This window comes from Cladophialophora immunda (genome assembly GCF_000835495.1).
Source record: "Cladophialophora immunda strain CBS 83496 unplaced genomic scaffold supercont1.1, whole genome shotgun sequence".
In the NCBI taxonomy this organism is placed as follows: domain Eukaryota; kingdom Fungi; phylum Ascomycota; class Eurotiomycetes; order Chaetothyriales; family Herpotrichiellaceae; genus Cladophialophora; species Cladophialophora immunda.
Genome location: NW_015622541.1, coordinates 2708732 through 2733900, shown reverse-complemented (window position 1 = coordinate 2733900; position 25169 = coordinate 2708732). Strand labels below are relative to the sequence as shown.

Below are 25169 nucleotides of genomic sequence, written 5' to 3'. Positions count from 1 at the left end.
CATTACTTTCGTTACAACCTCTACCAAGGTCCATGACCGCTGTCAAACACTCCTACAGTTCCAAAGATGGCTTCCCAGCACCCAGATAGTGCTTAGCAGCATCTGTACCTCTCACCGCGACTCCATCGGCTCTACGACCAGTGAGCTGTCATCCCGTCTGCCTCGAGATGGACACGCGGAAGTCCCTGTTGTCTTGGTGAAGACCTTCGTTCTCCTCTCGACGGAGATCAACGACCTCGTTCACGAAGAAGACTTCCTCCCGCTCCCCAGGGCGAGCTGGGGGGCGACAGTCTCAATATAGCCAATGTGCCAATCTCTTTCCCATCTTTTCTAACTCTTGTTGTTGTATTTTCCCTCGGGCCTCATTCACGCTCTGTCATATCCGTCTATTATTGTTCGAGCCCCCTCCAAAATGACTCTTCCCACTCCCTATCCGCCCAATACCACTCACACCGTCCCTGCTCGCTCGTCCGTTGCCGTTCCTCTGTCTCCCTCCCAGAGACTGATCGTGACGAACACCCATGGCACCCAGGTGATCGACTTCTGGGCGTTTGAGGTGCCTTCGGACGACGCTGCTGCTGCTGCACCTAGTGCTACTGCGTTGACCCCAAAAGAGTTGACCACCTACCTGTCGATGCCGCACACGCGGGCGTCCTTGCTCAGCCTGAGCCCCGTCGCGCCGTGCACGCTGGCGACGAACCGGCGCACCCCCATCCTCAAATTCCTCAGCGACAGCTCGGGCTGTATCCACGACACCTTGATCCCGGCGTGCGACATCCACCGGTATCACCAGCTGGGCGTGGCCCCGGATCAATACCACGCCAACTGCTCGGACAATCTGCGCATGGCCCTTTCTCGCGATACCCCCGGCTACACCCTCCCGGCGCCGTTCAACACGCCGACGTCAACCGTCCCGGACCCGCTCAACCTGTTCATGAACATCCCCGTCTCGCCGCTCCCCAAGGCGCTGCATGAGAGCAACCGGTCTGCCGGCGGGGCGTTGAGCTTCGAACCGACGGTGTGCGAGAAGGGAGGCCAAGTCGCATTCGAAGCGCTGGTCAGTTGTATCGTCGTCATGAGCTGTTGTCCGCAGGATTTGGTGCCCGAGGTCAACGGCGGGATAATACACGACTGTTACTTCGTGGTGGAAGGCTAGGTACTTACGCCGTGTGGTTCGGGAATCCGCGGTCCTTCAAGACACCGATGGACACAGACGGAGAGAGCAAAGCGAGTTCAACGGGCCCATGTGCACATCAACGCGCCCCAGGAAGGACGTGTTGCAAGACCACACTCGCGATTTTTCTCTCCGGCTTCGGTCAAGGACGGAGTACACCTTATATACCAAAGGGACGAAAATAGGCGCAGTCGAAACCCAGAGCTGCTGCCCTTTGTATCACGTTAAAGAAGGAGCTTTGCTGGGCACAACCAGAAAGTTGAGATCCCCTCGAATTGCCCCGTAGTGCTGTTGGACTAGGTCATAATGAATGAATGAATGAATCTCATACTCTCGCCTATGCCAAAGAGACCTTTTAATTCTCGCTTCAAAGCAACTTCATGTCTCATATCATATTCAACCCTCTTGCCTCCCATTCATCGATCAACAACAGCCCTGCTCTCCGACTCAAATTCGTGGAATTGCTCGTCGAGTTGCTCAGCTGCAAATTCCCGATCTCGCACCAGTTGTTGATTGGCAGGCAACTCAGATACTTGCACCATGAACACGTGTCGCGGTACTTGTAAAAGTTGTTGAGAAGCACAATGAATGCCACCAGGACGCCGATCAATGCCCCTAATCGAAACAGCCACCATGCCCACCACAAGGGCTTTCGTCCTTTGAAGAATCCGACCGGTTGTTTGGCAAAGGCAGCCACATTGGCTGGCGCGGCCGTCGCGGCCGGTCCGGCTCTGGGAGCAATCGGAGATGACGATGAATGAGCCAGCATGGGATCCTTGGGGTTGACACTCACATCTGCTTCTGAACCAACGTTTCGGTAGGAGCTCGTGTTGAGGCTGGTAGATTCGCCGATGCGCTGGCGAAGGACGTTGGGAGAATGGAGGAGGCAGATTCCCGCCGCAAGACCCATCAGGAAGCCTCCGATGTGAGAGAAGTTGTCGAGGCCGGGCAACAGTCCCAGAACGAAGGAGATGATGATATCTACCATAATCCACATCAAATCTTTGACAGGGTGACGTCGTTCGTTCCAGCCATAGATCAAGTCCAGAAGAACCAAAGCAAGAATGCCGAAAAGACAGCCCGATGCTCCAGTCGATGCAATAGCTGTGGCTGCAAAGTTCCCTCCCAAGACGAAACCAAAGATGCCCGAGCTGAAATAGACAATGGCAAACCGAATGCTGCCGATTGCTTTTTCCATTTCACGCCCCATGGTGAGTTGCAAAAGTAAGTTGAATGCAATATGAATGAGCCCAGCATGCAGAAACATGGGGATGATGAATCGAAACCATTGATTCGGATGTTCGTCATTGAAACCAGAAAAGCCGCACAGGGCTTTGAGATCGCAGTGGTTGCTCGGTGAGTTCGGATCGGATGTAGTGGTATTAGGGCATGGCCAGGTAGGAGGATCGGGGCTGTCTTGAACTCCAGGAGTGGTCCGCATACAAGGCACAAATCGAGCACCCATATTAATCTGCACATAAGTCGAAGGACCAATCATCGGATTAAATTGCGGTTTGATCATAATGGGGGAACCTGTAATGATCGCTTGTTTCGGTCAGCATGCAGTGTGAACACCCAGGATAGTCGCACTCACAATTCTTAATTATTTCGACAACAAAAACCGTAATCTGTATCAAACTTAGGGTGTACACAACCCATGGTATCTTCCCCTTAAAAAAGTTTGCAAATGATCCCTCCATCTTCCTCCTCCCTTTTGAATCTGGCAGTAACTGTGGCGAATTTGAGTCGGGAGAGGGAGGATATTGTGTGGACTGATTCCGCCAGTCAGACCCATCTTGATTTGTATTAATTCTTGACTGGTGCTTCAGCGGTATCGAGTCCGAATGTACAGACTGTCTCGTGGGGTCATAGGGTTCATAGAAATTAGACATCGGTCTCGCGTTGTAGGCTTGAGAGAGCCGTGACTGATCGAGGCTGGAGGAGCCGTGTTTAGGATTATAAACGAAAGCGATATGCGAGAGCGGTCTTTCATTTTGCGGTCGGGTTGACTGTGACGATTGAGCCATATGAGGCTCTTGATAGTACTCGTTGGCAGCCATGGTGGGTGTAGAGAGGAGAGAGCAACAGCGCTGAGTTGCTCCACGGCAGGAACGAAAGGAGTGCAAACGAGCGTTGAATATTGACTGTGTGTCAGAAACTTTGACTGTTCAAGGGTCGTAGGTGTGACGCCCAGGGGACGAGATTGCTGCTAGATCCGAACCACCATCATTCCTGACGAGCTCTAAATCGATGGAAGGAGGGAGCTCGAGTTCGGCGAGGTGATAAAGGTGTCAGTGGCAATGGAGCCCGCACTGTCGTCACGATTTTGATAATCTGCGAGGTTGAACAGATGCCCGAGGAGCGGATCGATGAGATCGTGGAGCGAGGGAGAGGTGGTTTGTCTTCTGGCAAAGAAGCGAGCAGCGATTCCTGAGGTGGAAATTCGGGCCTTGAAAGGGATGAGATGGGTGCGATTAATCGGCGAAGAGACTGTGGGTTGGCGTTCAAAGGAGTGTAGGTGTTTTCAAAGAAAGTGGGAGAACAAACGACCAGGGAGTGAATGAAGGTCGCAGCTGAGGGTTGTCTGGATGTTGCAGTGCCTCCGACGCACCGCGCACCGCACCTACGCACAACAACGTGGCTCAGGGAAGGAGTGTGGCCACACGAGTACGAGGAGCAATAATGTTTGCAGTTGTTTAGGCGGAGGATGGCTCAAGCGTAGGCGTGGAATTAGGCGTGTCTCAAGATTCAGGAACAAGCCTAGTCGCTGGAGTCCACAGCCTAGTGAGCCCGCACCAGCCCCAATGCAGACCGTCACGCGGCCATCCGTGGCTCGTGAATGGCTGCCGTCCGACACAAGTTCCTCTCCTGCAATCGGATCTACCCTTGTATTCTGATGCTTCAAAAATAGACTCCACCCCCCTGCTTCGCCCTACACTTTAGATACAAATACGAGTGCGCAGGGTGCTGCTCCTCCAAGTTTCGCACCTGTGCCTGACTGTGCCCGAAAGTGCCCCCAAGTGCCCCCAAGCGTCCTCGACCAACTCTGTTTGATGCTCACTGCAGGTCTATCGAGTACGCGTCAGGAAATACGACGACCACGAAAGCATGCACGTGATGGATACTTGCATGAACCAATGAATCAACGGGAATCGTTCAGTACATGAAGTCTTTGCTGGACATTATATTAGTCTGTTATCATTTGTTTTGTAACAATATCTCTTTTCCTGTTCGTGGGGCTCGTAATGCCTGCAAAAGGCTGAATGCTAGGCAATCCTCCAAAAAAGGGCTGCCACAAGTAAGAGAATCGACACTTCAAGTCAGACGACATGGTGACTCTCAAACAGCCCAATGACATGTACGGCCGATAGCCTGCACAGTGCCTGAGACCTCCTCTTATGATTTGCCTGTCGATCACGAGCAGTGCTCTTCGCTCATATAAAATCCGAAAAAACGCGTCCGCTCACTTCACTTAGCTCTTGCTAACCGTTATCGAAACCCAAAATATCCTGTCTTCGTGGTTCGGAGTTGAAATAATCCCAAAGTGGCATATAGCGAACGCGTTGAAATCCGCCGAGGCAAAACATGAAGGGTCTCGTCAATCGAGCACTTGATGATGAGAAGCACCTCGAAGGGTATTTCCCTTGGCCAAAGCTTGAGCTAAAATGACGCAGCTCCGGTCGAGGCGGAGGGGTCCTCCGTGTTGATCTTCGTTGAGATCGAGCCAACTTGTTCGTGGATCACCACGGGTCGAAGAACGAGTGTACCGGGTGGCGGAAGTGACTCTAGTTGTCATTCGTGTTGGCTCTCTGGATAATGCAGTCATCTTGCAACCTTGTTCGCCCTCTTATGCCAAAAAGCCAGCGTTCAGTTGAGTAGCAAGTTATGATGCCGTATCAGCCGTTGTCATGAGCACAGTTGCGGGGCACTGGAAAAAGAACCCGTTATGTAGTATATCAGCCTGCAGAGCGTATTGACAATAAATGGCTGAAAGCCCCAGAAAAGCGCGTAGAGTAAGGCAACGAAAGCGACCAGGATGGCCGAGTTGAAGACGAGTTTCTCGGCAGGGGTCATAACATAGAGTCCGAAGGTGACTTCATACTGGTAGTATCGCAGTCGGATGTAATTGGATAGCTTCACCGGCATGGAGACAAGAGGTTTGCGGAGGGAGTCGTGGGAGGAGGAAGAGCTCGTGGTGGCCAGGAGCTGGATGGCAGCCATGGCCATGGGGGAGGAGAAGTAGTTTGCCGAATTGGGAGGAGCCGAGTCGATGAAGAGAGGGAAGGGCTCGAGAGAATGGTGGAAGTCGGAGGTCATGGTGAGAAAAGAAGACGAGGCCAGAGGGAAAGTAGGAGGCAGGTAGGTAGGGGATTAATGGATGCAATGGTGGCTTTGTACGAAGCAGCTCGCGTGTCGCAGGGCTTTTCTATCGCAGATTCGGCCTTGACGGGACCTGCTCCGGTGGGCACAGAGGATTCCCGGAAGAGGAAATGGTAGAGGCGACGACCAGGCGTTTGATTTGTTGCAGGAGCAGGTGAAATTATGGGACGAGAAGGTTATTGATTAGATCGATGCGCAGACCCCAGGATTGCCGTGAGGAATGTGGATTGTGGTGATTTTAACGAGGCTGGAAAGGGAGAGGTGATCAATTGGGTGGGTGCGCGGGACGGCGAGTGGATGGAGTTGCTGACGGATCGGAAGTCTACAGGCACCTTGTACCAGAGCACGCTCCGTCCCAGGGCTTCCGTTGCGAACAGGTTCAGGCGAGTCGAGAGGTGTCGAGCACCGGAAGAAGGCAGAGGGCGTCTGAGAAGAAGAGATGGAGGTGATGCTCTGCCTCTCATTTATGGGAGTTGATCACGATACCACCCGGTTGGGATGGCCTCCAATGCTCATGCGCCAAAAAGAATACGAGGGAAAAAAAGATGGGCAAATGGGGCAGCCAGGGCAGCCAAGGGCAAACAGGCAAAGGCCCGGCATCACTCGGATTTGCGGGAGACGCTGGATGACCAACCATTGGTTCAGCCCGTGACCAAGCGACCAAGCGACCAAGCGACCCTGCGCCCAATATATTCATCCGGAAAATGCGGCTCAAGGTTGAATGCGCCCTCCTCGCTCTTCTGCCCACTACTACTGCCCACGCTGCCGCTTCGGTGCGCTTGTATGTACGATGATGTGATATTTCTCTCGTCGTCGTCTTGTCTGTTCTGCCCTCAGATGATGTCGACGCTCCAGTGTAAACTTACCGCTTCCGGCCTGCTGACTACGCACCAACAAGCACTTTGGCCCCCGGCGAGTCATTCGACCAGAAGCTCCCTTCGTCGTGACCTCTCCCTGACAACGTTTTCGTCCTTCCGCTTCATCCGGGCTCGCCGCCCAACGCGCCCCTCTTTCTTCTTCAGAACGATCACTCCTCGTACTGCTCGATCCTCATGACCCTCGTGTCCTCTCGTTCTCTAAGCAATCCCCGGCTAGGCCGCGATTCGAGAAAAGAGAAGGCCGAAGGATACGCGAGAAAGAAAACACCCCAGAGGAGCATGATATTCAAGAGGTGTTGCTCATGGTGGCCCCTCTCGCGGCCCCATCTGATTATCCCAGATAATATTTGTTGGATGTTGTAACCTCTACAGTCGTTTCGTCATGGATTCCGAACCATTATCCTGAAACCCGCTGCGGGTCCACCCGCCGTCAAATCTTTTCTTCAATATCAAAACTCCCTTCGCCTCATGCCCCCAGTGGGGGCAAGTTCAAGTCGAATTCTTCTTGGTCATGGGCAACTCTGCCCACGATGCAATACATCTCATTCGACGGAATCAACCCCGGAGTGCGATTCGGAAGCCGGTGCGTCTCCAGATGTGCGAGGAACGCTTGCAGTCCAGTGAATGTGGGTGTCACATTGACCGTTGTCGCTTTCTTCTCTCCGAAAGCGCCCAGCCTGGCCAGCTGCGACGACACTCCGTCCTCGATCCAGCCTTTGGCAACTCCCTCCACACAACAGAAATAACAGGCAAACACATCGCTGTTGTTCATTGTATCGCCGATCGTCAACTTCTTGGAGACATGGCACTTGGCGAGTAGATTCCACCGATATTTGATACCTCCCTCAGAATATCGTACTTTGGTATCGTACGTCTTCTCCGTCTTGACCGAACCACGTCCGCCGCTCGGCAGCGCCCTAGACACTAATGCCGGCCCTTCGAAGTTGCATTTGGTGCACCGCCAAAAGTATTCTTGGCCTTTGGGCCCCTTCCGGTGTTCAAGCGAGAACCCCTTTTTCCGTGCGCCAAGTTGTTGCCTCACAGCACCCTTGCAGAATCCAGCAAGATTCGACTCACTCGGTAAGTTGAGCTGCGATCGCGCTATTTGCAATTGAGGTGAACCTGCACGAACCGGTGCGAGCCGCATCGTAGATTCAAGCGATGCACTCTCAGAGGTGGATTTCACTGTAATGCTGTCCGAGGTGCTATCCGTGTACTGTCCTGTCGGCGAAGTCGGGCTATTCAATGTGGTCATCTGCTCACTGTCGGCGAGATCGAGCACTTTCGGCTTCACATAGCGAGGTAGGCTATTGAATGGGGTCTCCAGGGCCGAGGGTGCAGGTTTGTGTATTGCATCAGCGATACCCGGAGGTATCCCCTTGCGTACCGCAAATGACCCCATTCTTGATCCGTTCGAACCGGTAGACCGTATTGATAGCGGCCGTGGGACTGAGGGAATGGTAGGTATCTAGAGAGAGCAACACAATTAGATCTCGCTACCTCCGGTCTGCTGGAATTTGACTTACCCTTTGTTGGAAAAGGGGATCTGTGACAGCGGGTAAAATTTCGGGCCCTGCGTTGCTGGTCTGGGGTCTTGAGACAGGCGAGTTGACGATCGGTTGTCCTTGTAGTATGTGCTGGTTCTGGTACCCATGCCACATTGAATGCTGCACTTGCTGTTGTAAGTGGGGAGGCAGTTGTTGCAAAAAGTTTTGGTAGTGTTGTTCTGGTGCTGGAGCTGCCGGAGGGCGGCTTCGAGATTCTAACGTGGCAACGTATTCTAATGTGCTATAGTCAGGGTTTAAAGGAACAGCTTGTCGCTGGTTCAATGAAATATTCGTGGACATGTTCTGTTTTGTCACGTCCGGCTCTTGTGTGTGTTGTGTCTCGAGGCGCTCATTGTGGTCAAGCTCGTGGACCTGGGCTGGGAGAACGGGCACGGAGACTGAGTTATCATCCGCTATTCGAGGACTGCGCTCCATGGAAGGGTTCTGTGGCACATGGTTATGCACGCCTGCTACTGGCGACTGGTAAAAGCTGGACTCTTTTGGAAACCTTTGTCCCTTTTCATCACTCGTGTAGACTGGCCCCGTCAAGGCCGGTCTGTATGGTGGCGGATCAGTATTTGTTGAAGGAGCCCTGTCCTCCAGTTGCTGGGGCACACCAAAACCATTGGGCGTAGTCTCAACAGCGCCTTGGCTTGTCTGTCTCTGCATAGGGGAAGGGAGGGCCGGCACATTGTCTTCACCAGGCGTACGGCTCTTGGGGGCTTCGCTCGTGTAAGAGAATGCTGAATTCATGGAGGTCCTCCGTTGCGGCGCCAAACCACCAGATGGTTTGCGGTCGTGTCCCACGGCCGTCCTTGAGCTGTATGTGGTGTAGGATGTGGCTGATTGGCTGTCGTATGGTCTTCCACCGAACGAGGAATGCGTACTGCGGCTGCTTGAATAAGCTAGGGATCCAGGCAACTGGACCTTGTCCGAGTCATCGACATATGGACGAGATATTTGCTTCATTGCCGCTGTCGCCGTCGACATACGCTGGTACAGCTGGCCTAGGCACACAGTTGCATTGACCCGACAATCATCCGATGTCTCCTTTAACATGTGGAGGTCCAACATCGCTTCATCCATGAAGACTTCCCGCAGATGCGAGATCACTGCTTGCTGCAGATTGATGAGGATGTCTTTCATCTGTTCTCGGGCGATCGCGTCCCCTCGGGCGTAGGTCTCGCCAAAACGACGAACGTCGTGGTCGTACAAGCTCTGGACTGCGGAACATCCCAGTGACAGAGAGTCCTCGAAATCTTTCGTCAACTGCTCTGGCAATATGAACTCCTCCGAAGCATTTTGTTTATTTTTGAGCCGCTGCACCAACTTCGAAGCATCGCGGTAGGCACCAACAACTGTATGCGAGCCGAGTCAGTGAGTGATTTCGGGGACAATTGGCATGATTGAACACAGCAATCCCGCATCCGGACTTCGGACATGTCGATGATGCAGGAGCCCCCTCTCCTAGGTCGTAAAGGAAGTCCAGCTAATGGACGGTGTTGCACAAGCTGGTCTCAGAATAGCACCCTTGGTGTAGCCTAATCGAGGTAGCAACAATGATGAGGCTCCGCGCGCGCTTTGTCCCAGCAGTGCGGAACATTGACCGATTTAGGCAAGACCTCCGTCATATAGAGTACCTTTCAGAGTACGAAGGGTGGGTGATGAGGTTGAAAGTCATCTTTTTTGAAGGCGCAGCAACATCGACGAGCAGAGGGGGTTGAGGTAAGGGAATTAAGCTCACCCGCTTGAACACATGCCTCAACCGACATAACATCCATGGTATCGGCTCGACGCTCTCAGCCGCAATTCTGGTTGTCAGTGTTTGAAAATTAGGAGGGAAATAGTGGTCCCGTATCAACTCATTGAAGCGGCTTCGAGGACTTCGACGTAAATAAGACACCAAGAAGAGGGGAAGATGAAAGCGAATCTGAGGGCGAAAAGATCAGCAGGAGGAAAAGTTGAAAGTCTGGGAAATGACTCGCTTCTTGAAGGCTGAGGCTGAGCCCAGACTATTGGCAGGTAGAAGATGCTCTACGAAAGTCCCAAAAGGCACTTCGTACGTTTGTGGACTGCTGCCCTGCAAGCCGGCTGCCTGCAGCGATAATGGCTCGTATTGGCCTGTGCATACTTCGACCAGATTGATGCAAGCGAGCCCCGTGTTGGTTGGGTCTCACAGCTGTAGGCGTTGTGGATGGCGGGCTGTACCACGTACATAGTTCTTGATTCAGGGATAGACAGCCAGACAAATGCAAGCGGACTGCGAAATGGCGGGCCAGAACGAGATAAGGATCAAAGCATCGAGACGAGTCGATGGGCATGGATGCGCCGTTCGACCGCCCGAGAAATAGTTTCGTGGTTCATCCCCGGGGGAGCCATACGGCGCCGCGGACTGCGGACTGCGGACGAGGCTTGCAGGACGAGAAACTCACGCGCCATGGGAATGGGGATGGATTGAACCAGGGCAGAAGATGGCGTCTTTCGCACGCAAGGGTCGGTGGTCCAGAAACAGGGCGTCAACAGGACCATCTGAACACGAAGTTAGCAAGCCGTTCAATTGGCCTAAGGCTTCGATGGTTGACTTGGCTTGCAGCTGCAGAGCCTTGGGATTTGGGCACGGAATGGCGTTCTTCATTCCCAGTGGCGCGAAATGGGCTTGGGGTGCTTGCGCGAGAGTTCGAGCTGAATGGGAAGAAAGCGAGCGTGGTTTGGACTGAGGATGGTCTAGTGTCAGAAGGTGAGTGGAGGTGGCAGAGGCGGCGAGGGGAGTTGAGCGCATCTAGACCTGCGCCTCCGTCTGCCCCTTTCGATTCGTTTCAATCCTGCAGCCTCAACTCTTCCACCATCCTCATACCACGTCTCCCTGTAGTCCCTGCCCTAGTCCCGGAAATTGCCAATTCGTCAAAAATGCAGTCATTATTTCTCCGTGCGATCTATCAGTCCACGTGCAGAACATCCAGATCCTGGTCAAGCATCGTGCCCCTGTCGATGGACCCTGGGTCGAGTCTCCGGATTGAGCATCACTAATGTGACACCGCTCAATGAAATCCGGCAACCCCGAGCAACAAGCAAGCCTCTAACACAACTATATCGCAAGCCTTCCAACCCTATCAATCCTTTTGAGTCAAATACCTTGTTGTCACCGAATCGGCAGGAGTGGAAGCTTGACAAGCGAGAAGAGAAAAAGAGGGGGAATTCGGCAACACGGCGCGATGGATTCCTCGTGCACGTTCACTTCCCGTTATTATGGGGGCATTGGCATAAAGACAACCCCAGATCCATGCAGACGCACTTTCCACTACCTCATAATTGAGCCTTGCCGGAGAGCAGGCGCTGAATCGCCTCACTGGTCAGAGGTGCGTACCCTGATCCTTCTCTCTCGATCCAAAACATCCGGTCCTTGTTCCCCTCCGGAATCAAGAAGCCTATCAGGAAACAATAAGCAGGATGCCATTGGAGAGCGTGTAGTCAATGATTGGCACTCACCATCTTTCCGAAGACCGGTCTTCAACTTCTTCATGATTGTCGAAACTCGTTCGCTCCCACTGTCGCCGCTCATACCGCCCGAGTCTTGTGGCGCACCATCGTTGATCAGGATTCTGACGAACCGTGGCACCGCATATGCCGGCAGAGCGCTTTCTGAAGTGCGCAACCAGTGCTCTAGTTGCGACATGACCTCGTCGTGAACTTGATTGGATCGCTCCGGAGGCACGCCCTGCAAAGTGATTGCTGCGCACCCCAACTGCCCATCATACCCATAATGGTTCATTGGAATGGCATAAACGTTGACGGAAGCAATCCGGGGATGTCTACTGAGCCATGCCTCCACTTCGGTGGTGGAAATATTATGACCCTTTGCGCGGTAGGTATCTGCCAGTCGCCATCAGCATATAGAGCATTGGGGCACCTGACGAACTTGTCTCGTCGACACTAACGTACCTCCAAGCCGATCACGAAATTGGATGAATCCATCTTCATCCTACAAGAGATGGTCGTCTCAGCATGCTCACTCTTTCAATGGAGAGCTTGAACTTACCATCACCAGGGCATCCCCAATCCGCGTGTATTCGTCCCCTTTCTCGAAAACATCCCTCAAGGTCTTTTTCTGGGTAGCCCCTGCGCCGCCCTCCCCAACATAGTCGTGCCGTCTTTGAATGGGGGGAACAATCTTGGATATCGCCTCACCAACCTCTCCGGGCTTTGCCTTGATGCAAAACCCAGTCTTGGAGTCTCTCACCACTTCTCCGGTCTCGAAATCAGCTCTGATGATCTGAAACGCGCCCTGGCCGAACAATTTACTCCGCATTAAGGGGCCATAACGGGCTACCTTTCCCACGCCGAGATCGTTCTTATTCGAGTTTAGTAGTGAGATGGTTGCCTCACTTGCTGAGTAGTACTCTACTATCCAAGGAATTCCAAACCTTTCTCTGACTGCACGCCATACAGTGGGAGCCAGCCCTAGGCCAAAGGCCAGATCAACCCCGTGATCCTTTTCGTCTGGAAACCGAGGATCGGGAGGGGACTGGACTAGGTAGCGGAACATCTCGCCGATATAAAGGATAGCGTTTGTCTGTGAACGTCGAACATCGGCCCAGAACTCGCGACGTGAAAACCGCCGCGCAAGAATTACGGTCCCAGAGGACGCCAATGCGCCAGGCAGGGCAGCGAAGGATGCGGTTCCGTGAAACATTGGCAAGCATATGTACCATCTCCTATGGCTTCCCTGCGTGCCTGGCCATCTTCCTGGGTTTCCGCTCAGACGGTTGTATCCAAGCGGCCAGATCAAAGCTTTGGGCATTCCAGTTGTTCCAGAAGTAAAGAGATATTGCGCAGCGTCGGTGGGACCAACTTTCGGTCTCTTGTGTTTGGGGAAATCGGCCATTTCCGGTGTTACCGGAGGCAACTCGTCGTGCTTCAGCAGCACATTCCCTTGAAGCTCAGCTTGGGTTGGAGGGTACGAGCCATAATCGTACAGGACAATCCTAGGAAAAGCTGATGACTGCGCCGGGGAGCCTTGGAGAAGCTCGTCTTGCACCAAAGCCCTTGTCAGGACACTGTACAGCTCGTAGGTTGTGATGCAGAACTTGGCTTCGCTGACTTTCAGACAATGCTTTATATGGGACCCAGTAATGGACGTGTTCACAGGCGCGGCGATGGCACCGAGCTTGTACAGAGCCCACCAAGCAATGACAAACTCTGGCGAGTTGTTGACGAACATTCCAACCACGGTCCGGTTCTTGATCCCGAGCCTTTCGAACGCTTCGGCAACTCGACCAATCTCTTCACGAAATTGGCGATACGTCCAGGTTCGACCCTCAAAGACGAATGCCTCTTTGTCGGTATGATGATTCTGGGCGTAGGTCGAATGGATGACGTGGTAGAAGGACCAGTCGTCTTCTCCGTATTCCTCATACAGGTCCTCGACGAACTTCTGTAGATGCTTGGCTCCCCGAAGCTGTTCCAGGTCGCTGCGAATCGAGTACTTGGCGTCGAGGTACATGCTGATCCCCGTGGCTGCCGCTGCCGCGGCGCCAGCTGCTAGCAGTGCCATTGCTCGTTTATGAGTGTGATGAAGCCTTTGGAAACGATATCACGAAGGAGGCATTCCGGTTGCAAGTGAGGCGCAAGAAGACAGACAAAACCTCCTCCTGTAACCACCCACAAAAGCCCATTCCCAGGATGACCATTTTGAGACGAGCCTCGGATGTACTGAATGCGTGGGACATGGAATCGAGTCAATAGCCGGATTAGTGCGGATTCTGGCACCGCGGTCCCCAGTGTGATAGAAAGGGGTTCCGTCCACTCACCGTCCGCGTCCTCCTACATACCTAGGTTTGTTAGAGACCTTTCCAGCCTGATCGGTTTCGGCGACGTGGAGAAAACAATGCGGGGAGCGACACAATTAAACCGGGGAAGAAGAGCAAAATCGGAGTGATTCTCGGCTCTATACTCATCCGTATGTGCACTAAGAATTGATGCGGTACCGCATTGACTCTCATCACGCACTTTCTCACCGAACGCGTTCCGCTGGGATTTTTGTCGTGTGTGATAATATCATCGTGATCAATTCGACCCTTTTTCGCTGATATCACCCAGAAAGGCCCCCAGTTACGTTCGAGATGGACGACAGCACAATCTACAGCGACTCAAAGCACAATCTCCTCAACTTTACCGGCCAGTCTTCGGGAGGGGTGTCGCCATTGGAACAAGAAGTCTTGGACGAATATGAGAGGCTGTCGAGAAACATGAAGGAGGTGAGTTCCCTGTCTCACGTCCCCGCCTTATCCTTTGTGTACCTCCGGGGATGCCTCGTCTCGGGTGGAGGCAGGAAAACGAAAGACAAGGGGGGCGGATAGCCGTTGTCGAGTGGTAGATGTGGGCGGCAAAGAGACGAGACGCACCCACGGCACTCTTCAACTTTGGGCGAAAACAAAAAGCTCTTTTGCCTGGAAGCCGGATATCTGACTACGCGTCTCCCGAAACAGCTCTCATCCACGCTTGCCGACCTCTCTAGCGGTCCCATCACGCTCGAAATCGCAGAGGGGCTCCGGTTGTTGGAACGCAAGGTCGCGAGCGTGTACACGCTGATGAAGGCGAGTGTGTACAGCATCGTGCTGCAGCAGGGCCAGGTCGAGGGCATAGACGAAGGGCCAAGGGACGGGCAGGGCGATGGAGAGGCGGCTGGCGAATAGGGCTACAGGGCTTGGTTGTATGATCATGATTGTATTGATACCCAAGGGCACAAGATGGGAGAACAGGATGGATGCAATGACGAGCTACGCAAAATAACGACGCACGACAAGGACTTGTCAAAGGAATCTGCATTTTGGAGGTGGATCCCTTCGCCAGTCGAAATCCTGGCCGCCCTGGTTTTGTACAGAACACGACAGAGACTCAAGATGGAGTGCTGTCTATGTTTGGTCGGGGATGATAATATACAAAGTCCCTTTCTATGTTTGGCCTGCATAGTACACTTTGCGAACATCCACCAACTTCTTGCCTCTAGCTCTCGCGATATCCTCTGGATGCTTCTGGCTCAATAGAGCCTGGACTGCAGCCTTGACCGTGTTCATGGGATTCCTTGATCGTGTTACACGCGCAGCCAGATCGTAAATACCTGCACATCTGCAAATCTCCCAGATGTACTGCTGACAACGTAGTCCGAAGCCTGTCAATGATCCAGTTAGCCCTGTCATCTTGCCACACAAAGGGGTAAAGGTGTACCTGGTGGTCTTGCGTATAATTCCAGCTCCGTGGCGCTGACCTTGGCCTTCAGATCGCCATAGATGGTTCGATTTTCGTACCGCAGAATGGGGGCCATATTTCGAATAGCACGGTACTGGCTCTGAACGATAGCTGCAGAGCCTTCTTGCGATTTCCCTTCTCCTATGCCGATGAGACCCTGGCCATTGCCGGCGATGCTCAAACAATACATTTTCTGAATCTTGCCCAGCCTTGTCTGATTCACAACGCGATGTTGGATAACGGTTTTGACCCGGAGTTGTGCTATTTGCTTCTCGCTGTATCCAGTCATCTGCATCAACTGCAAGAGAGCAGGAGAAACGACTCTATCCTTTTTCCCAGACCCCTCCTCGTCTCCTCTCGATTTCTTTTTCTGGGCTCTGGCAGGCTCCGAAATTCTCGGCAAGTCTGGCGCAAGTGCCGTCGGGGGGTTCCTCTCCGCCTCTTCGCGTCCGACTGTCATGCGTAGGTTCTTGTCAAACTTGTCCCATAGCTCCTGGTCGTAGTCGTTTTCGTGTTTGGGCTCAGGTATCTGATTGATGAACTTGACGAAATCATCTTCCAGCTCTTCATCTGTCTTTAGCCTAGACTTGTCATCGATATTGGTCATCGGTGCCCGCATTGGCTTATCTACCACCGGATCGATTTTGGTCAATTCGTCGTAGTATTTCAGCTTCCAGGGATCTGTCCGCATGCCCGTCTGCTTTTGCATTTGTTCGAGGTCGATGAGTTTCCGAGCTGCCTCAATTGCTGCACGCTGCTCTGGAGAGTATCGCTCAGAAATCATGCCATTTTGTACCGCAGCAAATTCTTTGGCCTGTGCATTGAGATCGACCTGGCTGATCTCGGCTTTCACGCTGGGGAACCGGGGTTTTCGTTTTTGGTGGACAGGGGAGGAATGGAACTGGCGGCGAGGGAAGGACTTTGGGCGAGAGGAACGTGAAAAGAGGCAGAAAAGGCACTCGGAGGAGCGGGCGACGCTCATGGTGTCGGTGCAGCTCGAAGCTGCGAGACAGAGTCGATCTGCTGTATGGACGACGCAGGGTGGAAGATGGAATCGCAACTTCGCAAGCAAATAAAATTGCTGGGCGTCTCAATCGAGCCGGATCCACGCTAGTCTCTTTCGGGAATCTCGAGCGTGCGCCTCACATTCTTCCTCCTCAGAAGCCTTTTCTTTCCAATAATCCTGTGCAGTTTCTCTACTCCGACAGAAGGGCCCAGCTGCAGCCCAATTTGTGTTATATAACCCGACTCATCCGGCCAACTCCCGTCTGCCGATCCGGATACATGCAGTGTGCGACGAATGGTCTGACGGCAAGGCTGGGCATTTGATATTTTCGGATCCATCTCGAAAATGGAGCGACCTGAGGCCCGACTCTCCACATATAACGACTGCTCAACCTATTGCTGAACACGAGGTGTCGGAATTCTCACTTGATAAGAATCATTCACACCCGTAGATCAAGATGGAAGATCCGCCCAGGTTCATCATCGGGCACCATGACCCCAAAGGACCCATTCCAGTCTCGATGGAGACTATACAAAATGCTCATGCCGCAAATGTGAGGGCACAGCCTATATGTGATCTGGCGTATATTGACTAACTGTGGACAAGTATGATATGGTTACGAGCCCCATCACGACTCCCTATTTCCATTCCCGGGTCCTGACTCTACTTTCTTCATCCCTTGCCCTTCAATCAGTAGAGGACATCACAAAGACCAAAAGCGCTTCGCCTGTTATTATTCCACCACTGACCCCGGCGGATACGCCTTTGACGCCCGACGAGTCCATCAGTCAGACCATCGCCCTTACAAGTTCTTGGATCGATCTTGGATCTCCAGATCCGATCATTGCAGATGTATCTCGACAAGTCCTCCAACTGGAAGTGGCTTATGCTGCCTTTTGTGGGCTCACTTATGTCCTGGTCCCAGGCCCTCTTATTCGTGGTCAAGGTGTATCTGACAGCGGGATCGCCCAGTATGCAAGAGCAATTTCTGATGCCCTGAGCCAAGGCCCCTATATGCAGCTATACATCTGGTTGCCCGTGATCGACCATTCCGAGGAACAAATTGACCAAATGGGCAGCCTGGCACCCTTTACCCGTCAGCAGTTTCTGGAACATGACGAGGCTGAAGTTGAAAGGTTGGATGTTTTTGGATCCTGGGAAGCATGGAACATGATTAGATCGATATGTAAATATCCTTCGAGATTATGTGTAGGTAAGCATAATACATCTCATGCCGTAACCGTCGGTCTCGTTGTATATCATTACTTGACGCTGACTGTCTCCAGCATTGTCTATACCGAAGCTGCTGCCACCAGTCCCCATCCAGGCAAGATGGTATTCCGAACCTGTCCGCCTCCTCACCCTCGACAAGCAAGTGTTTGCTAGGAACGCCAAAGGCTATCCCGTGTTGACTCGTGCTCATCAAGCTTTCGTTCTGAGATTTGCTCGACTTCGTACGGCACCGTGGTTCCTCCTGTGTGATGTGGGGACAATTCCCAGCACCACTACAAACGGCAACATGGTCAATCCAGCCGCAGCTGGGACCAGTGCTTTCCCTACGCTCGCCGAAGCAGCACAAACTCCAGACCTTAAAGACGTGACTCCTCACCTCTCGTACATGCGCAACCTGCAAACCAAACAACCACCGCAGACGGTTATTGATCGCTTTGGGGCCGGCTATCAGGATTACCTACAAGCGCCGTTACAACCACTCTCTGTCAACCTTGAGAGCATCACTTACGAAGTCTTCGAGAAGGATCCGATCAAGTATGCATGGTACGAGCGCGCCATCGCCCGGGCCCTGCACGACTGGATCGAACAAGGAAAACCAACCTCCAACCCAGATGGACGAGTTGTCGTTGCTGTGGTAGGGGCTGGTCGTGGACCGCTGGTAACCCGCGCACTCAAGGCCAGTCAAGACGTCGGTGTGGAGATTGACATGTGGGCGTTGGAAAAGAACCCGAATGCTTTTGTCCTTCTTCAGCGTCACAACAAGACGACGTGGAGTGGCCGAGTAAATTTGGTGAAGTCGGACATGAGGACGTGGAGGGGACCTATTCGCGCTGCAAATGCTCCAGGGCCGACTCGAATATACAACACCTCGGTCGACAGTGATGATGATGACATGAACAACGACGACAACGACGACGACAAGAAGAAGACCGAAAAGAATGCAGACGGGGTGTCAACCACCCCAAAACCCACGTTCACAGGCTCGCCCAGTCTCGACAGCACCTACCTCCTTGCCACTACTCCACAAAGTACCACACCCACGCCGTACAAGATCGACATCCTCGTCAGCGAACTGTTGGGGTCTTTCGGCGACAATGAACTCTCTCCTGAATGCCTCGACGGGGTTCAGCACCTCTTAAACCCGATCCATGGAATTTCCATCCCGGCATCGTACACGGCACATATCACCCCGATCGCGGCGCCCAAATTGCACGCGGACATATTGCATGGGATGGGCAGTAACCCCCACGCGGGCGAGACGCCGTATGTGGTCATGTTCAATGCGATCGATTACCTGAGCACGAGGCCAGCTGCTGCAGAGGGTGGCGCGCGTGGAATGTCAGCGATAGGGACTGTTCAAGGTCCTCCGACTCCAAGCGACATGGCAGCAAGCCCCGTGTCGCCGTCCGAGACGACACCCACAACGGCGACGCCTTATTCCAAAGCCCACACGCGTCAATCTCAACAATCCGTCCCCCCACCGACGCCGCCGACACCGCTCCCTGTCATCCAGCAAACATGGGCCTTTCAGCATCCGAACCCAGCCTTACCCAACCTGACCCCTTCCACTATCGGCACGACGACCACAGAACCGTCCCTCACCAATAGCCACAACGCCCGCTCATGCCAATTGACCTTCCCGATCCCGCACCGTGGGGCATGCCACGGACTGGCAGGATACTTTGAAACCGTGCTCTACAAGGGTGTCGAGTTGTCGACGAACCCGGACACCATGGACCAAAAGAGCGAGGGCATGATTAGTTGGTTTCCGATATTCTTCCCGTTGAAGGTGAGCGGCAGCCCTCGGCATCCTGCTGGAGCATTCTTTCCATCTAAGTACCTCACAAACATAACACGCACACAACCCCCTGACCTGGCCTAACCCTAGCCTTCTTTATCCTCTCCCATCACTTCTTTTAACTCCTTCCGCACATCCCTACCCTTACAGACAAACACCTACTTTCCACGATCTAAGCCCTCATGCCTTCCTTCTACTGCATAATTTCACGACGCACCAACCTGCCTTGCCCTACAAGCAAGACCCAAGAATGTGCCGTTGGGGGTTACATCAAGATCTTTACTAACCACGACGGGAAATCTCTTTTCCGGGGAAATCCACACAGACACCAATCTTCCTCCCCGACAACTCCGAAGTCAGCCTGACCATGTGGCGCAAGACCGACGACCGGAAAGTGTGGTACGAATGGCTCGTCGACGTCTACGTTTCCCTCCCCGCGTCTTCTCCCCAGACGCCCGACGGCAGCGGCGGTGGCGACGAAAGGAAGAGGAAAAGCGTGGCAGCAGCAGCGTCGACGCGCACATCGGGACGAGGCACGGGACCCCCCGGCGCACGGAGGCGTAGAGTCCGGATTGGAGGGAGCGAGCTGCACTCCTCGGAGAAGGAGGCGTGTTTGATGTGAACAAAGGATGACCATCCTGACGAAGGTATCATGTGGTGTGGTGTGATTATGATGGGCACGGTCGATATGACATCAACTGTTTGGAGCCATATCCGTCTTGAAGAAGACGTATCTCTCTTCCTTTTTTTTTTGTTTTTATTCCTTCATCACGACGCTCCTCAATACAAAACAGCCAGGTCAGATCAGATCAGATCAGATCAGATCCTTTTTTTTTTGGTCCAAAACCATCGCTCCCAATCATATCACAGTCTTGGAAAGAGAGCAGATCGAGATTCCTGCTTTTCTGCACTTCTCTTCACATCTCCTCTCTTCTCTCTTCTGCTCTGCCCTCTTTCTTCTCGCTCCCGCTCTGTGCGTGCTTACGGGCCACATCCCAGCTGGCACCGCTTGAGAAGCAAACGCGTACGTACGCAAATTCCCACCGTAAGAGAAGAGGTCACAGGGATAGAGAAGGTATATCATGAGTAGGGACAAGACAAGACAAGACAAGCAAGAAAGAGATTTTATTCCTTCACATATAGAGGAAGAGTGGGAAAAATGGAACACTGGACAAACAAAGGGGGTTTTTCCCGCCCTTTTCCTCCCTGCTTTTTCCTTATCCTAAATTTCCATTCCAAACTTCCATTTTCCATCTTCCCAGATCCCAGGTTTCCATATAACTCCCGCCTGAACTCGGCATCTTGGGCGTGCAATTTGACGTCTGCTTCTCCGAGTTCCGTGCCTCTTTAATGCTGCACCCGCTCGAGCTTTCCTTGAAGTATTCACAATGCAATGTCCCTCTTCATTCAGTAGGCTCTTCGATTCAAACGGTGAGAACTGTTTCTCCGGATGTCAGAAGCAGAATCACGAGGCTCTCGACGAGCTGCTGCCAACCACCCTCCTCTCCTCATGTTGTCCTTTGTCCATTGACGAGTCCGTTCACGTCGCCGTTGCCAACTTGAGCAACCGTTGTCTTTGGCTCGATCTTTGCCGCCTGAACAGAGTCAGGAAGCTTCAAACTCTCCACTCCACCCAGCAACTTCTTCAGGTCACCGGCGCCGGTCCCATTGTGCTCTCCCGTAGTCTTCACTCCGGAACGAGGAGTACTGGCACCACTGACCTTGGCCACATCCTCCGTCAGGCCTCTCCTTATGGCAAGCACATTATCCACAATGACCGCATCGATCCCTTGCCTCACTTGCTTTCTTACCATTGCACTATCATTGTTCAGTGTCCCATAACTCACGCACACGAGCCCGCTTTCCTTCACCACCCTGACCAATCTAGGCGCTGCGACCAGAGGTTCTGCGGCGCTTACCACTCCGAGCAAATTCCAGCGACTCGCAAAGCGAATAGCTTCTTGCAGCGAAGTGGCGCGGATATCACCTGCAGGACTCGTGCCAGAATCTGTCAGGAACAGGACGGGGATGCTGGGCTGCTTGAACGACAGCAGCAGGCAGATATCAGGGTTGAAGCTCGAGAAGATGATGTTCCTTCCCTTGCCCAGGTCATACACTTTGGTGAGAACCGTGTCAACAAACGAGTTTAGCTCCACGGCATACGTGTCCATCTCCTCATCCTCACTTTCGTACAGCATGGGATACTTCATCTCGATATTGAAACCCACATCCTGTGGAATCTTCTTGAACATCTCTTCGAGGGTGGCAAAGGGCGCTTGGATATGGTTGCCCCGGGTGTTGCCTTTGAAGCCTTTCTTCTTGAAATCGCGGGTATGTTTCATTCGCTCGTCCATCTCGAGGGACTCGTTGCTGGTTGCTCCGCTCACAGACATGGATCTTAGTCTAGACGCTCGTAGATCTCGGTCGACGTTCTTCAGACTCGCTGACTTCGGCTTTTCAAATGGCACAGGCGAAGCAGGTCTAGAATGGCGGGGCGTTCGCATGTCATTGACGTGGAGAAATTGTTCGAGGGTGAGCGTATGCACAGGGGCATCGATACCCGTTTCGCTGACGAGGAAATCATGATAGATAACAGGCACGTGGTCTTTCGTGAGTTGCACGTCAAACTCGACGTACGAGGCGCCCAGGTTTGCCGCGGCGATGAAGGATTGAATGGTGTTCTCGCCTAGCTGTAGAGACCGTCTACCGGCGGCGAAATTCTTGCCCAGGCCACGGTGGCCAATGACCATGGTCGACGCCATACTCCTCCAGTACGTCTGATTTTCCGTGACCGACATATTGGGATGTTTGAAAGGTGTAATGACGAGAAAGTTGAAGGTAACCGAGCCAATGACCTCAAGGTCGCTCGCCGCGACAATTGGGACTGTCACGTCGCCTTGTAGCGACATTCTTTTTGTTCCAACGCTTGACTTGATGCTTGACAGCAAGGCAACACCACGCCCGACCACGCGTTCTTGAGAGCCAGCATAAGTCGGAATCAGGTCAAAGTAAAGCTTGACTTTAGATGGATCGGCTGAATGGAAGACAATTGGTTCTGTCGAAATGTTGTCCTGGACTGGAAGGTCAATGACTTCAGGCTCGCCCTCGGCGGCTTTGGCTGAGACGACAATGGACAGCGCGGTATCGAGCTGTGTCGAGTGAGCGCTTGATAGTGGGATCCGATCAAGATTAACCGCACGAATACTTTTGCGAGTATCCATGGTACCAAGGCTGACCAAGATCATGCTCTTGTCTGTCAAATATCGATGACCAAAGGTCTTGACAGCTTCGGTGGTCTTGATTGTTTGCCCATTTGACCCCAGACCATTGGAGTTTCGCTCGGTTAGGGATGACAACAATGGAGGAGATGTCGAAGCTATAGAAACATCCGGTTCCGCCTCGGGTTCAGGCATGACGCTGTCGAGCCTCTGTGCTATGTCGATATGTCCTCTCAAAGCTGCGTGCTCCTTTGCATTCCAGCCTGATGAATCCAGGCGCTCAAGATCAGCTCCGTGTTCGATGAGCAGCTCTACAACCGGAAGATGGCCGTCGACACAAGCAATGAACATTGGTGTCCATCCGTAAGTTTTTTCAGGTAGCTCAATATTAGCCTTCTGTTCACCTGTGCCCTCGAGTAGTAGCCTTGCACATTCCACATGGCCAAATCTAGCAGCGACATGGAGCGCCGTATCGCCTAGCTCATCCTGGTGATTGATGTCGACACCTGCTTGTATAAGAAGCCGGACGATTTCGATGAAGTTTGCTTTGGTGGCCAAAGCTAAAACAATCGACGACTTGGCTGATCTCCGCTTGATAGAGGAGCTCATGCTCTTCTCGGCATCGAGCAAAGCCTTAGTTGTCAACGGATGACCGCCAATGGCGCTGAGATGCAGAGGTGCCCATCCGTCCTCGTCCTGCCATTTAGGACCGTCAATACCTTCGGCGACATCGAACAATTTCCACGCTTGTAGATGCTCAATGATGATCTCACACATGACCCTAATGCCGTACTCTGCCGCGAAATGTAGAGGGGTCCTTCCTGCACTGTCTCTCGCCAACAAAGCAGGCCGTTGTGAAGGATTCAGGTGGTCGAGTAGAAATTGGAGGAACAAAACAGCCTCGTTTTCACGCGTCACGTTTTGCACTCGTTGATCTTCTTGCACGATCGAGCGCTTCAGGGCAGGGGACGGATGCGCTGCAGGTGTGATGAAGTTGTGGAGATCTGCTTCAGCATCTGCCTGGGGTTCGGTGGCAGGTTCCTGACTCGCATGCGACTGTTTGCGGCCGACCGAAATTATAAGACGATGAATGCAGTTGCGGCGGTTGATGTCGTCTTGAGCGTCCAGGAAGACAATCTCACGCAGCAGGCGCGCTGTGCAAGCCCGACTCCGCGAGGAAATTGCCCTCTGCAAGAGATTATTCAACAGCAATTGCACCGCCGCCTCGGAGTTTTCAGTTCCTGGTTTCGTTATTCCCACGATCCATTCTTCCAGGCTTTGCGCATCATCCTGGCGGATATTGGTTTCCACTTTGGCCAACTGTTCAACAGAAATGTTCACTGAAGGCCGAGAAGTTGTGCGCTTCAATGACCCCGAGGAGATGGAAGCAACGTCGTCAGCGGTATTCGGGGGAGCGGCGGCAACCTCACTCAGCACAGAGATCCAATCATTGATTTTATTCAATGAGGCAAACAGCTGGGTATTTGTTGCAAAGGCCGAGGGGTCCACCTTCAGTTCGAGATATTTCTTCTGCGCATGCGCCGCCGGGATCCTTTTGTCCAACTTCTTTGTGATCTTGATAAAGCCTCTTCTGTTGACTTCTCCGTACCATTGTAGCTTCCTCAGATCGCCTCGCAATTCCAAAAGCGCCGCCAGGAGGTCTTCGCGATCATCCGCATCGAGCTGGGTCGCAGCTTGAGGGGAGATTCCGTACCTGTCTTCGAGAAGTTTCAGACGCCGCGAAAAGTCCTGGAACTTCTTGTTGTAGAAGTGATCCACATCCTCGAGATTGCGGTCTAAGGTGTAGAAGAATCCTAGAATAGAACATGAGTTTCACGCAGGTTGGTTTTCATTTCAACCCAATCCTACCAGCCAGATCGGGAATTTCTCCATCTTGTTTCTCTGCTCCAGTGGCAGCGGCCTTGATGAGCTTCTTCAGGACCTTGTAGTTTATGTAGGAGGATGCCCATTCCGGGACTTGGTTTCGAGGAAGATTCCGTCCGAACTTCATGATGTCCGAGACCTTCCCAACTAATCGCTCAATCTGGTCTAGAATTTCAGACCGGCCTCGGCGTGAGGAACAGAGCAGGGAGCGTTAGGGATGAGGGAACATAGAAGCCATTGACAGCACGGGAGAGAGCGACTACAGTAGGATGGTCATTCTGATTCGCACGCGGAGGACAGGAATGAAGGGATGGAACCGTGAGCACCTGGCCATGCTCGTTGGATCAGAGGAAGGGAGGATGAACGTGCACAGGGTCACACGTGGAGGGGGCAGCTGAGGGTAAAAAAGAGGTGAAAATATCTCCGAGCTGCTGGTATCTCGCCGCTTGCCGCTTGCCGCTTCGACTGCGGAGGGAGGATTTGAGCCTGCCCTTGACCGACGGGGGAGCACGGATGAGGTTTTGTGCGACGCTGCTGATGACCGTGAAAAGATTGCAAAGGAGGCGTGTTACAGCTGCCAAAATTCATTGGCCTCCGCAATTGATTTTTCGGTCCCGGTCTGATTGGCGGATGCAGACCGCCTTCCCCTGGCCGTTTGACCGCCCAAAGCTTTAAGCGCGGATAGTGTCGACACTATGACGACGATGGCCCGACTGTGGCGAGGCGACCAGGTGCGTCTAAACACATGAGGAGTTAGAGGCTCGCTGTTGGCAGATCGTGCGCCCTCACGAGTCGTCGGCGTGCAA

The 25169-nt window shown here is 53.0% G+C and overlaps 9 protein-coding genes across 10 annotated transcripts; 3 read left to right on the top strand and 6 right to left on the bottom strand.

Moving 5' to 3' along the window:
• Window positions 1-412: 412 nt before the first annotated feature.
• PV07_00812 (uncharacterized protein) lies at window positions 413-1473 on the top strand (the record flags this gene model as incomplete). Its single annotated transcript, XM_016387298.1, has 1 exon — window positions 413-1473. The coding sequence occupies one exon, from the start codon at window positions 413-415 to the stop codon at window positions 1154-1156; it is 744 nt and encodes a 247-aa protein (XP_016254226.1). The 3' UTR covers window positions 1157-1473.
• PV07_00811 (uncharacterized protein) lies at window positions 1359-3863 on the bottom strand. Its single transcript, XM_016387297.1, has 2 exons — window positions 2769-3863; window positions 1359-2719 (listed from the first exon to the last, which is right to left on the bottom strand). Exons 1-2 carry the CDS (start codon window positions 3232-3234, stop codon window positions 1560-1562), a joined length of 1626 nt encoding a protein of 541 aa, XP_016254225.1. The 5' UTR covers window positions 3235-3863; the 3' UTR covers window positions 1359-1559.
• A 284-nt stretch (window positions 3864-4147) lies between these two features.
• PV07_00810 (uncharacterized protein) lies at window positions 4148-6193 on the bottom strand. The gene has a single exon (XM_016387296.1). The coding sequence runs from the start codon at window positions 5489-5491 to the stop codon at window positions 5081-5083; it is 411 nt and encodes a 136-aa protein (XP_016254224.1). The 5' UTR covers window positions 5492-6193; the 3' UTR covers window positions 4148-5080.
• A 464-nt stretch (window positions 6194-6657) lies between these two features.
• On the bottom strand, window positions 6658-10426 carry PV07_00809 (uncharacterized protein). The gene is made up of 4 exons (XM_016387295.1): window positions 9965-10426; window positions 9724-9909; window positions 7959-9337; window positions 6658-7900 (listed from the first exon to the last, which is right to left on the bottom strand). The coding sequence occupies exons 2-4, from the start codon at window positions 9758-9760 to the stop codon at window positions 6899-6901; spliced, it is 2418 nt and encodes an 805-aa protein (XP_016254223.1). The 5' UTR covers window positions 9761-9909; window positions 9965-10426; the 3' UTR covers window positions 6658-6898.
• Window positions 10427-11282: 856 nt separating this feature from the next.
• Window positions 11283-13530, bottom strand: PV07_00808 (uncharacterized protein; the record flags this gene model as incomplete). Its single annotated transcript, XM_016387294.1, has 4 exons — window positions 11283-11404; window positions 11466-11849; window positions 11919-11958; window positions 12016-13530. The coding sequence occupies 4 exons, from the start codon at window positions 13528-13530 to the stop codon at window positions 11283-11285; spliced, it is 2061 nt and encodes a 686-aa protein (XP_016254222.1).
• Window positions 13531-14048: 518 nt separating this feature from the next.
• On the top strand, window positions 14049-14940 carry PV07_00807 (uncharacterized protein). The gene is made up of 2 exons (XM_016387293.1): window positions 14049-14233; window positions 14465-14940. Exons 1-2 carry the CDS (start codon window positions 14099-14101, stop codon window positions 14669-14671), a joined length of 342 nt encoding a protein of 113 aa, XP_016254221.1. The 5' UTR covers window positions 14049-14098; the 3' UTR covers window positions 14672-14940.
• PV07_00806 (uncharacterized protein) lies at window positions 14756-16283 on the bottom strand. The gene is made up of 2 exons (XM_016387292.1): window positions 15204-16283; window positions 14756-15147 (listed from the first exon to the last, which is right to left on the bottom strand). Exons 1-2 carry the CDS (start codon window positions 16204-16206, stop codon window positions 14930-14932), a joined length of 1221 nt encoding a protein of 406 aa, XP_016254220.1. The 5' UTR covers window positions 16207-16283; the 3' UTR covers window positions 14756-14929.
• A 131-nt stretch (window positions 16284-16414) lies between these two features.
• PV07_00805 lies at window positions 16415-20468 on the top strand. 2 transcript variants are annotated; one of them, XM_016387290.1, is made up of 4 exons: window positions 16415-16783; window positions 16837-17443; window positions 17517-19252; window positions 19587-20468. In XM_016387290.1, exons 1-4 carry the CDS (start codon window positions 16688-16690, stop codon window positions 19881-19883), a joined length of 2736 nt encoding a protein of 911 aa, XP_016254218.1. In that variant the 5' UTR covers window positions 16415-16687; the 3' UTR covers window positions 19884-20468. The 2 variants fall into 2 exon arrangements, with proteins under 2 accessions (XP_016254218.1, XP_016254219.1); XM_016387291.1 differs by having other exon boundaries at window positions 17517-20468.
• Window positions 20367-24907, bottom strand: PV07_00804 (uncharacterized protein). Its single transcript, XM_016387289.1, has 2 exons — window positions 24349-24907; window positions 20367-24293 (listed from the first exon to the last, which is right to left on the bottom strand). Exons 1-2 carry the CDS (start codon window positions 24488-24490, stop codon window positions 20770-20772), a joined length of 3666 nt encoding a protein of 1221 aa, XP_016254217.1. The 5' UTR covers window positions 24491-24907; the 3' UTR covers window positions 20367-20769.
• Window positions 24908-25169: the final 262 nt, after the last annotated feature.

What these genes read in the sequence shown, in the direction of transcription:
- PV07_00807 (XM_016387293.1), top strand. Translation starts at nt 14,099, where the DNA reads ATGGACGACAGCACAATCTACAGCGACTCAAAGCACAATCTCCTCAAC. An exon ending in TGTCGAGAAACATGAAGGAG is followed by an intron (nt 14,234 to 14,464) that starts GTGAGTTCCCTG and finishes CTCCCGAAACAG; the next exon opens with CTCTCATCCACGCTTGCCGA.
- PV07_00806 (XM_016387292.1), bottom strand. Translation starts at nt 16,206, where the DNA reads ATGAGCGTCGCCCGCTCCTCCGAGTGCCTTTTCTGCCTCTTTTCACGT. An exon ending in ATTATACGCAAGACCACCAG is followed by an intron (nt 15,148 to 15,203) that starts GTACACCTTTAC and finishes GATCATTGACAG; the next exon opens with GCTTCGGACTACGTTGTCAG.
- PV07_00809 (XM_016387295.1), bottom strand. Translation starts at nt 9,760, where the DNA reads ATGGATGTTATGTCGGTTGAGGCATGTGTTCAAGCGG. An exon ending in TGAGGCATGTGTTCAAGCGG is followed by an intron (nt 9,338 to 9,723) that starts GTGAGCTTAATT and finishes GCTCGCATACAG; the next exon opens with TTGTTGGTGCCTACCGCGAT. An exon ending in ATCCCCTTTTCCAACAAAGG is followed by an intron (nt 7,901 to 7,958) that starts GTAAGTCAAATT and finishes TGCTCTCTCTAG; the next exon opens with ATACCTACCATTCCCTCAGT.
- PV07_00804 (XM_016387289.1), bottom strand. Translation starts at nt 24,490, where the DNA reads ATGAAGTTCGGACGGAATCTTCCTCGAAACCAAGTCCCGGAATGGGCA. An exon ending in AGAAATTCCCGATCTGGCTG is followed by an intron (nt 24,294 to 24,348) that starts GTAGGATTGGGT and finishes GTTCTATTCTAG; the next exon opens with GATTCTTCTACACCTTAGAC.
- PV07_00805 (XM_016387290.1), top strand. Translation starts at nt 16,688, where the DNA reads ATGGAAGATCCGCCCAGGTTCATCATCGGGCACCATGACCCCAAAGGA. An exon ending in AAAATGCTCATGCCGCAAAT is followed by an intron (nt 16,784 to 16,836) that starts GTGAGGGCACAG and finishes ACTGTGGACAAG; the next exon opens with TATGATATGGTTACGAGCCC. An exon ending in TCCTTCGAGATTATGTGTAG is followed by an intron (nt 17,444 to 17,516) that starts GTAAGCATAATA and finishes GACTGTCTCCAG; the next exon opens with CATTGTCTATACCGAAGCTG.
- PV07_00810 (XM_016387296.1), bottom strand. Translation starts at nt 5,491, where the DNA reads ATGACCTCCGACTTCCACCATTCTCTCGAGCCCTTCCCTCTCTTCATC.
- PV07_00811 (XM_016387297.1), bottom strand. Translation starts at nt 3,234, where the DNA reads ATGGCTGCCAACGAGTACTATCAAGAGCCTCATATGGCTCAATCGTCA. An exon ending in TGTCGAAATAATTAAGAATT is followed by an intron (nt 2,720 to 2,768) that starts GTGAGTGCGACT and finishes GACCGAAACAAG; the next exon opens with CGATCATTACAGGTTCCCCC.